We start from the raw sequence: 14,405 nt of genomic DNA on the forward strand, positions 1-14,405 counted from the left end.
CATCCTCTCCAGTCATTGTGGTTTTGATTTGCATTTCTCTGATGGCCAGGGACGTTGAGCATCTCTTCATGCGCCTTGTGGCCATTTGTATTTCCTCTTCTGAGAAGTGTCTGTTCAAGTCTTTTTCCCATTTTGTAATTGGGTTGGCTGTCTTTTTGTTGTTGAGTTGAACAATCTCTTTATAAATTCTGTATACTAGACCTTTATCTGATATGTCATTTCCAAATATTGTCTCCCATTGTGTAGGCTGTCTTTCTACTTTCTTGATGAAGTTCTTTGATGCACAAAAGTGTTTAATTTTGAGGAGCTCCCATTTATTTCTTTCTTTCTTCACTGCTCTTGCTTTAGGTTTAAGGTCCATAAAACTGCCTCCAATTCTAAGATTCATAAGGTATTTCCCTACATTTTCCTCTAACTGTTTTAAGGTCTTAGACCTGATGTTTAGATCTTTGATCCATTTTGAGTTAACTTTTGTATGGGGTGTGAGATACGGGTCTTCTTTCATTCTTTTGCATATGGATATCCAGTTCTCTAGGCACCATTTATTGAAGAGACTGTTCTGTCCCAGGTGAGCTGGCTTGATTGCCTTATCAAAGATCAAATGTCCATAGATGAGAGGGTCTATATCTGAGCACTCTATTCGATTCTATTGGTTGATATATCTATCTTTATGCCAGTACCATGCTGTTTTGACCACTGTGGCTTCATAATATGCGTTAAAGTTCGGCAGCGTGAGACCACCAGCTTCGTTTTTTTTCCTCAAGGTACTTTTAGCAATTCGGGGCACCCTGCCCTTCCAGATAAATTTGCTTATTGGTTTTTCTATTTCTGAAAAATAAGTTGTTGGGATTTTGATTGGTATTGCATTGAATCTATAAATTAATTCATGTAGAATTGACATCTCAACTATATTTAGTCTTCTAATCCATGAACACAGTATGCCCTTCCATCTATTTAGGTCTTCTGTGATTTAACAGTTTTTTGTACTTTTCTTTGTATAGGTCTTTTGTCTCTTTAGTTCAATTTATTCCTAAGTATTTTATTCTTTTAGTTGCAATTGTAAATGGGATTCGTTTCTTGATTTCCCCCCTCAGCCTGTTCATTACTAGTGTATAGAAACACTACAGATTTTTGAATGTTGATCTTGTAACCTGCTACTTTGCTGTACTCATTTATTAGCTCTAGTAGTTTTGTTGTGGATTTTTCCGGGTTTTCGACGTATAGTATCATATCGTCTGCCAACAGTGATAGTTTTACTTCTTCCTTTCCAATTTTGATGCCTTGTATTTCTTTTTCTTGTCTAATTGCTCTGGCTAGAACCTCCAACACAATGTTGAATAATAGTGGTGATAATGGACATCCTTGTCTTATTCCTAATCTTAGGGGGAAAGTTTTCAATTTTTCCCCATTGAGGATGATATTAGCTGTGGGTTTTTCATATATTCCCTCTATCATTTTAAGGAAGTTCCCTTGTATTCCTATCCTTTGAAGTGTTTTCAGCAGGAAAGGATGTTGAATCTTGTCAAATGCCTTCTCTGCATCAATTGAGATGATCATGTGATTTTTCTGCTTTGATATGTTGATATGGTGTATTACATTAATTGATTTTCTTATGTTGAACCATCCTTGCATACCTGGGATGAATCCTACTTGGTCATGATGTATAATTCTTTTAATGTGTTGCTGGATTCGATTTGCTAGAATTTTGTTGAGAATTTTTGCATCTATATTCATTAGAGAGATTGGTCTGTAGTTTTCTTTTTTTGTAATATCTTTGCCTGGTTTTTGGTATGAGGGTGATGTTGGCTTCGTAGAATGAATTAGGTAGCTTTCCCTTCACTTCAATTTTTTTAAAGAGTTTGAGCAGAGTTGGTACTAATTCTTTCTGGAATGTTTGGTAGAATTCACATGTGAAGCCGTCTGATCCTGGACTTTTCTTTTTGGGAAGCTTTTGAATGACTGATTCAATTTCTTTACTTGTGATTGGTTTGTTGAGGTCATCTATTTCTTCTTGAGTCATAGTTGATTGTTCATGCCTTTCTAGGAACTTGTCCATTTCATCTACATTGTTGTATTTATTAGCGTAAAGTTGTTCATAGTATCCTGTTATTACCTCCTTTATTTCTGTGAGGTCAGTGGTTATGTCTCCTCTTCCATTTCTGATCTTATTTATTGGCGTCCTCTCTCTTCTTCTTTCTGTCAATCTTGCTAAGGGCCCATCAATCTTGTTGGTTTTCTCACAGAACCAACTTCTGGTCTTATTGATTTTCTCTATTGTTTTCATGTTCTCAATTTCATTAATTTCTGCTCTAATCTTTGTTATTTCTTTTCTTTTGCTTGCTTTGGGGTTAGTTTGCTGTTCTTTCTCCAGTGTTTCCAAGTGGACAGTTAATTCCTGAATTTTTGTCCTTTCTTTGTTTTTGATATAAACATTTAGGGCAGTAAATTTCCACTTGGCACTGCCTTTGCTGCATCCCATAGGTTTTGATATGTTGTGTTTTCATTTTCATTCGCCTCGAGATATTTACTAATTTCTCTTGTAATTTCTTCCTTGACCCACTGGTTGTTTAAGAGTGTGTTGTTGAACCTACATGTATTTGTGAATTTTCTGGCACTCCGTCTATTATTGATTTCCAACTTCTTTCCTTTATGATCCGAGAAAGTGTTGTGTATGATTTCAATATTTTTAAATTTGTTAAGACTTGTTTTGTGACCCAGCATATGGTCTATCTTTGAGAATGATCCATGAGCACTTGAGAAAAAGGTGTATCCTGCTGTTGTGGGGTTTAATGTCCTATAAATGTCTGTTAAGTCTAGCTCATTTATTGTAATATTCAAATTCTCTGTGTCTTTATTGATCCTCTCTCTAGATGTTCTGTCCATTGATGAGAGTGGGGAATTGAAGTCTCCAACTATTATTGTCGATGTGTCTATTTCCCTTTTCAGTAATTGTAGTGTATTCCTCACGTATTTTGGGGCATTCTGATTCGGTGCGTAAATATTTATGATTGTTATGTCTTCTTGTTTAATTGTTCCTTTTATTAGTAGATAGTATCCTTCTTTGTCTCTTTTAACTGTTTTACATTTGAAGTCTAATTTGTTGGATATTAGTATAGCTACTCCTGCTCTTTTCTGGTTGTTATTTGCATGAAATATCTTTTCCCAACCTTTCACTTTCAACCTATATTTATCTTTGGGTCTAAAATGTGTTTCCTGTAGACAGCATATAGAAGGATCCTGTTTTTTAATCCATTTTGCCAGTCTATGTCTTTTGATTGGGGAATTCAGTCCATTAACATTTAGTGTTATTACTGTTTGGGTAATACTTTCCTCTACCATTTTGCCTTTTGTATTATATATATCATATCTGATTTTCCTTCTTTCTACACTCTTCTCCATACCTCTCTCTTCTGTCTTTTCATATCTGACTCTAGTGTTCCCTTTAGTATTTCTTGCAGAGCTGGTCTCTTGGTCACAAATTCTCTCAGTGACTTTTTGTCTGAAAATGTTTTAATTTCTCCCTCATTTTTGAAGGACAATTTTGCTGGATATAGGAGTCTTGGTTGGCAGTTTTTCTCTTTTAGTAATTTAAATATATCATCCCACTGTCTTTTTGGTTCCATGGTTTCTGCTGAGAAATCTACACATAGTCTTATTGGGTTTCCCTTGTATGTGATGGATTGTTTTTCTCTTGCTGCTTTCAAGATCCTCTCTTTCTCTTTGACCTCTGATATTCTAACTAGTAAGTGTCTTGGAGAATGCCTATTTGGATCTATTCTCTTTGGGGTGTGCTGCACTTCTTGGATCTGTAATTTTAGGTCTTTCATAAGAGTTGGGAAATTTTCAGTGATAATTTCTTCCATTAGTTTTTCTCCTCCTTTTCCTTTCTTTTCTCCTTCTGGGACACCCACAAGACGTATATTTGTGCGCTTCGTATTATCATTCAATTCCCTGAGCCCCTGCTCAAAATTTTCCATTCTTTTCCCTATAGTTTTGCTTCTTTTTGGATTTCAGATTTCCATCCTCCAGTTCACTAATTCTAGCCTCTGTCTCTCTAAATCTACCATTTGCTGGCTTCTGGGCATTTAATCAGATTTCCCTGAGTATGCGACCCAGCAGGTTGAAAGACTTTCCTGTGAAGTCTCTGGGCTCTGTTTTTCTTATCCTGCCTAGTATGTGGTGCTTGTCTGTCTGCGGTTCCCAACAGCAAAAGATGTTGTGGCTCCTTTAACTCTGGAAGACTCTCACTGCTGGGTGTGTGGTGGAGACAGAGAAAAGGTTGTAGGTTGGTTTTAATGACTTCAAATTGTGAAGTCCTGGGATCTGAGTTCCTTGAGAGAAGGATTCCACCTGAGTTGTGTTTCCCCCCTCCCGCAGGGAAGGTTCAGGTGGTAGAGAGCCCTGAAAGCAGCCCACCTCTGCGTTCGGGGCAGTCGCTACCTATGTAATCCCAGTGCTGAGTCCAGAGGCAACCAAGCCTCTGCAGAAACAGCTGTAGAAGGCTCTGTTTCGCCCCCTTTCCTCTTTTTCAGTTAGCCCAATTGGTGACTTCCACCTTGATCAGTTTTGACTGAGCTGAGGGTCTATTTTTAGTAGTCAGAGGTTGTTCATTAATGCCACTATTGGTGTTAGGTTGGACTCAGTCTCTACTACTGTTGGAGACTCTTTCCTTTCCCTCCAGCAAGCCGTGTGTGTGGGAGGGGCTCCGGTCGCTGGCCGCCGCGGCCTGGGGAACCGCTGATCCAAGGCTCCCAGCCAGCCCGGGAAGCCGCGTGTGTGGGAGGGGCTCCGGCCGCCGGCCACTGCGGCCTGGGGAACCGCCGATCCGAGGCTCCCAGCCAGCCCGGGAAGCCGTGTGTGGGGAGGGGCGCCGGCCGCTGTGGCCTGGGGAATCGCCGATCCGAGGCTCCCAGCCAGCCCGGGAAGCTGCGTGTGTGGGAGGGGCTCCGGTCGCCGGCCGCCACGGCCAGGGAACCGCCGATCCGAGGCTCCCAGCCAGCCCGGGCAGCAGTGTGTGTGGGAGGGGCTCCGGTTGCCAGCTGCCGCGGCCTGGGGAATCGCTGATCCGAGGCTCCCAGCCGGCCCTGGAAGCTGCGCATGGGGGAGGGGCACCGGCCACAGTGGCTTCGGGAACCGCCGATCCGAGGCTCCCAGTCGGCCCGGGAAGCCGCGTGTGTGGGAGGGGCTCCGGTCGCCGGCCGCCGCGGCTCGGGGAACTGCCAATCCGAGGCTCCCAGCCAGTCTGGGAAGCCGTGTGTGGGGGAGGGGCTCCGGTCGCCGGCCGCTGCGGCTCGGGGAACGGCCGATTCGAGGCCCCCAGCCGGCCCGGGAAGCCGCGTGTGTGGGAGGGGTTCCGGTCGCCGGCTGCCGCGGCTTGGGAAACCGCTGATCCGAGTCTCTCAGCTGGACCAGGAAGGAGGGAGGGAGGGGAGCCGCCGCCAGCCGCCCTGGCCCGGGGTAGCATGCACCGCTCGGGGACCTCACCGCAGCGGAGTCTCGTAGCCGGTCCAGCCGTTCCAGACTGGGGTACACTGTGTGTCTGGTCTCTGTCGTGGCTCCGAGAGCTGTTCTGTACTGTTCCTAGTTATTTAGTAGTTGTTCTGGAGGAGGAACTAAGACGCGCGCACCTTACTAAGCCGCCATCTTCTCCGGAAGTCCTCCTTAACATTTTTAAGACCTGTTACAAAGTACCTTTAAATATGAACAAGTTCCATAAGGATTCCACACACAGCTTCTTGTTACCATTATTGTATCAAGATATCATTATGTTTATTAGCTATTACTTAAACTTATCAACTCTTTTTAAAATTCAACTTTTTACAAGGAAAAAAACTAAGAACTGCATCTTACTGTACCAACCTCTTAAGTGACTATCTCCCACTGAACAATTTTTACAGATTTATAATGAAATGATAAACTATTTTCAAGTTTTCCTCTATTACACCTTTCCACATATTTTATAACTATGTAAGATCATATTACTGCATAATTTGCCTACCAATTTTCAGCTGTTGCCTAGTCAAGCCAAGGTAGAAGTACTATTAAGTACTGTTATGAGATGAACATCCAGAACTGCCAGCTCAAGAGTCACAATGAGAGCACATCATGTAAACATCTGGAGAATTCTAAAGAACATCAAAGGAAGAGAAAGCCTGGGAAAATTTCCTTAAGTAAAAACGGAAGAGTTTATCACAGCTTTTTTTTTATTATGGTTGCTATTTATATGTAAGTATTGGAGTCTAACTTAAAATGTAAGATCATAAGTATTCAACTTGATGAATTTTCAAAAAGTGAAGAAACTTGGTTTTTTGTTTTTTGTTTTTTTTTTTTTTTTGGTATGGGCAGGAACTGAGAATCGAACCTGGGTCTCCAGCATGGCAGGCGAGAACTCTGCCTGCTGAGCCACTGTGGCCCACCCAAACTTAGCTTTTTATGTGATGTGATAGTTCAATTAAAGGTGCTAACAAGGCTCTGTAAAGGCTTCATAAATATATTAAAGTTTTAACTGAGTTATGAAGGAAGGACAGAAATTAATTAGGCAGACAGAAGACATGCAAACACAAAAAAGGAAGAAATGAAAAAAGTGACATGCTGAAATATAATACAGGAAAGTGGAGAATAGGATGTCAAATTGGTAGGAAAACATCATAATATCATTAACACTTATCCAGTGAAGACTAGTTATTGACTTACAGATTCAAGATAATTCTCCATAATTAGGATTTTAAGTCTTTCTTTACCCATCACATTTATAGCAAAAAGCTTGTACAATTCCATTGCTTTTTGTGTGCGAGTGACGTGCTTTGAAATTTATTACTTCTTTGTATATACCTTATTTTTCAAAGAAAAGAAAAAAAGTTGATTGTGATGATAAATGCACAGCTATATGCTGATACTGTGAATCACTGATTGTACACATTGGATGATTACATGGTATTTGTATATGTATCAAGAAAACAAAAATAAAAAATAAAAATAGTTAAAGCCTGACCATACAATAAGGGATAAAACTCAAAGGAAAGTCACAGTCCAGAACTATTCTACTGTTTTGGAAGGAAAATCTTTCCACAGTGGTTACTGGTAATAGTTAGGTTTAATTGCACTATTATTCTAATGAACAAGTCAAGGATCCCTATATTTTGGATTCCCAGCTTTTATAAAGGCTACAAATAAATATTAGGTCATATTTATTAGCAGTGACTCAGATGTTTCTTTCTAACGAATTGATCATAATACTTCCAAAGTTCTGTAATGGCCAAAAGATTATAGGAAGATATTTCTTCAGGCTTCTGCTTAAAACCAACAGCTCCATCAAACTGCTGGAGGCCTTGATTCAGGGCCACTCCACTGCTTTTTATGTAAGTTTTACATGCATTCTGCAAGTTTTCTTAGATGTTTATAGACTCAAAATCAATCTATCTCATTATATACAACAGAATTCCCCAACACACTGCAGTTAAGTGTGCAATTCAATTTTTCAGAAATGTCAAATTCTAATACCAAGGTTTATCATTGCCATAAAAACGAACGAAGTTCTTACAGGTGTCAACATGGTTAAGCCTTGAAGAAATCATGTTGGATGAAATAAGCCAGACACAAAAGGACAAATATTGTATAATTTCACTTGTATGAAATATCTAGAATAAGCAAATTCATAGAATTAGAAAGAAGACTACAGGTTACTAGGGATGAGGTAGGAGAATGGGTAATTACTGCTTACTAGGTATAGAATTAACTGGAGTGATGAAAAAATATTGGTAATGGATGGTGGTGATGCTAGCATAATACTGTGCATATAATCAGTATCACTGAATTTTACACATGAAAATAACTAAAATGGGAAATTCTGTGGTTGTATATGTTACCATAACGCAATTTTTAATTCTTAAAAAATTAAATTCATTTTTTCATTTGCGATCACTACAAAATAGAATACTTTTCTTCTGAATTTTCCAGAAGTATTATTTTCTCTCTACTATTTTTTAATTCTAATTTTTTAGCCTAGAAGTTTTTTTTATAAACTTTATAAATAAGGTTTTAAGGCTTTATTACATTTTACCACCCCTTTCAAACGCCTCTGAGAGTTTCTGTTTTCTGTTCAAAAGTCTAGTAAGGTAAATTCCTTTCTGAAGCATGTTTTTTGACAATGATTTTTCCATAAACATTCATTATGTTTGGTCATGACATAAAATATTCCATTTGCAATTTAACTGATAGTGTGTGAGATCTAGAAATTATCTTGGGTAGCACTGTAATTTTTATTTTTTGGTATTCCCATCAAGAGATAAGAGATACCTATTTATTAATTTTTTTCAGAATTTTCTTTATTTCCTCCATTAATGTTCTATTCTATTCTTAAACTTATCTTTACTACATACGTTATGCTATTAATAAATTAGTATTTATGATAACTATTATGAATAGGACTCCTTTTTCTTTATATTTTCTGTTTAGATAATTATTACTATTACATAGAATAGCAATTTATTCTAGTTTTTTTTATATCTTACAACTTTAGTATTAGTATTACATTCAATACTAGAAGTGACAAATATCTTTCTCCCCATTATCCTCTCCAAAAGGGGAAAAAAATGCCACAGCCCTGAACAAACATATCTATAAGCAAATGAGACCTTGAGATTTGTCTAAATCATGTTTATATATTTCCAGTCACTTAAAACACTTGCCACTTAGTATTCTGTTCTTTAATCACTGAATAAAGAGTAAAAAGCAAATTGGCTTCTGAAATGCTGTCTTCATTATACATATTTTTAACTTTAGTGCAATTATTAAAATCAAGGAGAGTACACGGGTAGTTTAGTGGCTAGAATGCCTGCCTTTCATGCTGGAGACCCGGGTTTGATTCCCGGAACATGCACCCCTCCCCCCAAAAAAACAAAAAAAAACTAAGGATGTATATCTAGAATCTTAATGGAAATAGCCACGCACATGCACACGCACACACACTATATATATATGTCAAATATTTTAACATATATATATGTTAACATTTCTTGACTAGTTTTTTCTTAAAGGGTAAATGTCAATTAATCCTTTACTCAGTTACCAAAATTCTAAATTAATATTATATATACCAAATACAAGGTCAACTCTTTCAATATATTTAGATATACTGTTCTATTCAGTTTGTTCTAAAGCATAAGGAGAGATAATTCTGAGAAATGGACAATGATTTTAATTTTTTATTCATCGAGCTTTTCTAGAATTGTTAAAATATATAGCATATATTTTTTGCGTGTATTTATTAAACTGCAGTTGAACAGTTACATATCATTACAATGCAGGACTTCCTTATCCTTTAACAGCATAATAGTCACTTGTTTCCTCTATGGTAGAAGTAAAAAGACCAGAGTCAATGTCTTCTTTTGTAACATCTACCGCCTGGACAGCAACAAGCAGATTCTATGTTAATTTGAAGAAAAATAAACACATTCATATTTCACAGTAAGAATAGAAAGTGACTAAACTGCTCATGAGACATTCAATTTTTCTAAATTGCAATATTCTTCTTTATTTTAACAAAGATAAAAAACAAAGTAAGACAAAATACACTGAAGTACGAAGTTGCAAGGGAAGCAGGAAAGGACTTGAGAATGAACTTTCCAAACATTTTGTCAAGTACTACACTATGTGGCTAAACTGTTTAGTCGTTCCTAATTTTCAACCCTATACTAGAAAAGTTTTCCAAATAACTTTATTTCTATGTATTACAGGTCACAAAAGTCAGCACTCCAAATCTAGAGCCAAAATATTCTTTGTTATATTTGATCTGCCAGTAAACTATTGAGTAGTATGCAACAAAAAACAAATCAAATACATACATATTTACTATAAATTTGGCATCAGTGAACCATGTAAGACTGGGGTTACATAGATCCTCTTAATTCCCATTTCATCCCCAAGAACAATATAACAGGACACACTTTCCTAGGACCCTCTAAACATGCAGGCTTTCTAGGTAAGGCTAGCTGGTTTGGGAGTATCCAGTGCCATCAAGGACAGATAATAATCTAAATTCAGGGTAAAGACAAAGTTGGTAGAAGCAACTGGTTTCCCAAAAGGGAACACAATCTGGAGCCATGCCAAATGCTTAAAGTCCCCCATCAGTCTGGACTGAAACCAACAAACTTCCGCAAAACAGGATCCACTTTTTAAGTATGTATCAAGTCAAAATGACATGACTGCCATCTATGTTTTTCAATAGCTAAGTGAAAGGGAAAAACAAAGTGAAACAAAAATAGAAGTTCCAGTATCTGCCAAGGAATGAGAAATCTTTCCTAGAAATGAGCTCTACTGCTAAAATGGCCCTTAATGCCTATTATGCCATCTAAAATTTTATCTCCCATTACTCTGGTACCTAAGTATTTAAATAATTCAACTCTATTAATGCCTATTATGCCATCTAAAATTTTATCGCCAATCACTCTGGTACCTAAATATTCAAATAATTCAACCCTAATTTTTTTTGGATCTGTATCCTCAAATATTTGATATATATCTCAAAGGCATAAATAATTTAAAAATTTCAGCATGCACAAACATTTTATTCCATTAAAACACAGATCCAATTTTTAAATCTTGCAGCTTCATTAAAAAAAAAAAAACATGGGCAGGCACCTGGAAAGGAACCTGGGTCTCAGGTCTGGCAGGCGAGAAATGTGCTACTGAGCCACCATGGCCCACCCTCTTGTAACTTCATTTTTAAACCACCTTTTCTCAATACAAGTTTAGGCAGCTGAGAAAAGATTTGGATGCCTCATGTATTCATTGTTAAAACCTACCACTTTAGCTCAACAAATTTAATTCCTTTTCATCTTACATTGGAGAAGAGTAGGAAAAGAGGAAGTTACTAGTTCATTTGTTTTTTGGGGATGGGGTAGACAACTGTTCTGAGCAAGCCATCTCAGGGAATCAACCGGTGGACTGTCTCTTATCCTTGGGTGCAACATTCAGCAAAGAATCTCTACAAACTCAACTCTTCTTTACTATGGGATTTTTAAAAATTTTAAATGTTTACTCTGGGTGTGATTGTGTGTGTTTCTAAGAAATATTTTTTTAATTGATACAATCCACAGAGTTTATTTCAATTTCACCAGTTTATTATTATTAGATTTCATCTGTTTTATGTGTACTCATTCTGTGTGCTTTGTGATCTGAAGTCATCTCTTGGAGGCAGCGAGGGAAAATAGCAATGTCAGAAGACCAAGTTTCCTCTACTAGTTATGTGACATTGAATAAACTAATTTAATCTATAAAAGGGACTAACAACTGGCCTAATACACAATAACACTATCTCATTTACATAAAAAGTGAAACACCTTTTTTGATATTTTTGAAGCGATATAGTAAAAGATTTTTTTGCCATTCTTTTCATAGAAGCATGGGCTATAAGGCCAGGAATTCTTCGTTTCTAGGATTCTAGCTCTGTTTGTTAACTGTGACCCCAGCACTTCAATTTGCTTATAAACTTGAGACAGTTTCCACCTCATAGGATTATTGTAGGGACGAAATGAGATCACTCAATAAGCATTAATTCAACATAAATTTATCTACCAAATTCTCTGCTGGGGTCTATACTAGTTAAATGTTCCTTTGCTCAGTATGTATGTGCCATTATACGTGCTAGACGCCAGAAATTAAAAGAGAATACACAATAAAGTTTTGGGCAGTTACGGCACTAAATTTCTAATTTTCTACCTATGTATTTCCTTGGAACCAATCATAGGAACCTGATACGTTTTTGTGAGCTATTAAAAATGAATTCGTGGGGCGGGCCACGGCGGCTCAGCAGGCAGAGTTCTCGCCTTCCATGCCAGAAACCCGGGTTTGATTCCCGGCGCCTGCCCACGCGGGGAAAAAAAAAAAAAAGAACTTGCGGGTGCATGGGTGGCTCAGCGGTAGAACGTTTGCCTTTCATGTGGGAGACCCAGGTTAGTTCACGGACAATGCATTTCCCCCAAATAAATGAATTTGCAAGACTGAACCCAAGTACAAAATGTCAGGTGCGGATTCAGAAGAGCACTCTGAGCTAACAGACAACAGATTCCAGGCTTAGCTGCTCACCAGTGGAGTGGACCTGACAGGCTACACACAAGAAGGCCACAAAAGAGACCAAGATCAGGGTGGAGGCATATTATACCAGCCACCAGAAAAGAAACAGCATCGAGATCAACTGAGAAAAACCCACAACCTACTTCCTAAAAACGTCATCTTCCTTGATGAAAGGCGCTGGCCACCTACCCTCGAGTCACAGCAGCAGGCTCTGAGGTGAACGGATCTTGCAAGGCTGAGGACAAGTGGCGCCCGGACGGAGGGTGCGGGTCGGAGGTCCAGCAGGTTAGAACCGCCGGACGCCACCGTCAGCCTCGCCACGGTAAGGTGGCCTCGTCGTGAGCCGAGTGAAGGAGCGAAGGAGCGCACGGAGCGCACGGCCACCTTCTCTTTCCACCGCTGCACCGGGTGCGGAGGCCGCCCACCCCAGCCCAGAGCGGCCAGAGCGCGCCCCGAAGCCCGCCCCGCGCGGCACCCCCTCGCGACCTCCTAGCACGCACCCGGGCGCACTACGGCGCGGGTGCTGCGGCGCTCAGGCCACTTACTCGCGGGCTGCCAGGCGGGTGCCTGAGGTCTAGCGGCCAAGCCTCCCCGTGCCGCGGCTCCCGGGACTCCCGGCGCTCGCGGTCCCTACACGCCTCACTCTAGGCGCCGCAGCCACTCCAGTACACCAGGCGCTGAGGCGAGAGGCCGCAGACAGCCGGACTGAGGGAGTCGGACGAGCCTCGGCTGGAGGCCGTTTGGACAGCCCCTGGGCCCTCCTCGGCTCTCGCCGCGCGGTACCGCGAGGCGGGCCCGAGACAGGTCTTGGAACGAGGCCCCGCCCCGCGACTCTTCTCCCGCCGCGCGCGGCCCGGCCTCCGGCGCGACCGCACCTAGGGCCTTGAGCCGCCGGGGCCACCCTGGCCACTGCGCACGCATGCGCGCGCCTACCGGCTGGTTCTCACAACTTCGGGCGCCCGGGGTTGGGAGCAGGAGGCATCGCGAGAGTTGCTCACAGGCTGTGGTGTAGCTATGGCTGGCGCTGGGATCGAGGCTGAGCGACAGCCGCTCCTAGGCGACGGCACTCCCGGAAGCAGGTGAGCGGACGCTGGCGGGAGATCCCTCAGACCTCCCGCGCCGTCTTGACTGGCCCCCTGCCGGGCAGCCGCACCCACCAGAACCCTCCGTGCTGGAGGGGGCCGGCGGCCGGGGGGAGCCTTCGGCCCGGGAGGTGCGTTCTGGTTGCCGAGGAAGGGTCTGTCCGCGCGGCGCCGCCCACCTGAGCTCAGGTGGAAGTGTCGGCGAAACCCTGGCCGCCCTTGTGGCTTTCACTGCCGCGGCGTAGCAGCGGTCCAGCCCTTCTTTCCCCACACGGCTCTTTGTAGCTCATCACTTGCCGCCTTTCATGGAAGTTCCGAAATGATGGTTTTAAACGATACCTGAAGAGACGGGTTTTAATACCGACCTACCCGATAATCTCTCGCTGCTTTGCTAGCGAGTGAACCTGCATACAGCAGGTATGAGCTCACCTTGTCTTCTGCTAAATGTACAAATAAAGACGAGTTTTAAAGCATTTAAAAGACAACATGTCTGCCCTTTGACCCATATAATCCTGGTTGTTCTGGTATTTATGGACCGTGATTCAGAGTTGTTAGTTTTTCTATATGCAATTAAGTACTATGAAATTAAGTACCTATTTTTACTTCATTTTATGAAAATGAAGTTAATTCTCATTTACTTGAAGCATATAATAATTACGTTAAGTAAATTAACTAATGAATACACAAACTTCAGCTAAGACCATGTTGATTTTTCTCATTTTTCCTTCTTAAGCACCAAATTTTAACTATTTTGTTTGAAACTCTTCGGAAAATGTTTTTCTCCGGTCCCTGATTTGCTAAGTAAATATACAGAGTGCAATTTTGCCTTTACTTGATTACTCAAGATCATTAAGATGAATACCGATACTGCAACATGATGTAAGAGAGCGATGTCCTCAGGACCAATTGATGCGTTTGGGACAATTTGCTTCTCTACTAATTCATTCTCCACTGCTGTACTTTTCAAGTTCTGTGTCTGCTTTTTAGTTATTTTCTGACTATTGTGTTTTTGGCAGACTATCCCTTATATTATATTTATTATAAATATAAGCAAGCCCTGAACTCCTAGCTTCATCTTAGGACGTGCGCTTGAAAACTGTTAATAGACTTGTGTCTACTTAGAACGTGGAGCTAAAGAGCTCCCTTGTGAGTCAACCTCATGAACTTCAGTGCGTAGACTTTGTCACACTGCAATTTCTTGGAATCCTTTTTGCTTTTTTTTCTGTTTTTTTTTTTTTGCTGTTTCCCAGA

General features: G+C 40.7%; 2 protein-coding genes and 1 non-coding gene across 4 annotated transcripts in view; 1 reads left to right on the top strand and 2 right to left on the bottom strand.

Annotated features, from left to right (window-relative positions):
• ABHD18 (abhydrolase domain containing 18) overlaps nt 1-12,250 on the bottom strand; it is a 133,710-nt gene extending 121,460 nt beyond the window's left edge. Inside the window, exon 1 of the mRNA XM_077140067.1 lies at nt 5,999-12,250. The gene's annotated coding sequence lies outside the window, so the exon portion shown is untranslated. The remainder of the gene's footprint in view (nt 1-5,998) is intronic.
• Nucleotides 7,204-7,343, bottom strand: LOC143666435 (small nucleolar RNA SNORA2/SNORA34 family). The gene has a single exon (XR_013167633.1). It is a non-coding gene; the product is annotated as a small nucleolar RNA SNORA2/SNORA34 family (small nucleolar RNA).
• A 789-nt stretch (nt 12,251-13,039) lies between the features above and the next one.
• MFSD8 (major facilitator superfamily domain containing 8) overlaps nt 13,040-14,405 on the top strand; it is a 64,194-nt gene continuing 62,828 nt past the window's right edge. For both annotated transcript variants that reach the window (XM_077140071.1, XM_077140070.1), the window contains exon 1: nt 13,040-13,151. In XM_077140071.1, the coding sequence (XP_076996186.1) occupies nt 13,087-13,151 (65 nt within the window). In that variant the 5' untranslated portion in view covers nt 13,040-13,086. The remainder of the gene's footprint in view (nt 13,152-14,405) is intronic.

Source organism: Tamandua tetradactyla, chromosome 22 (assembly GCF_023851605.1).
Source record: "Tamandua tetradactyla isolate mTamTet1 chromosome 22, mTamTet1.pri, whole genome shotgun sequence".
Lineage (NCBI taxonomy): Eukaryota > Metazoa > Chordata > Mammalia > Pilosa > Myrmecophagidae > Tamandua > Tamandua tetradactyla.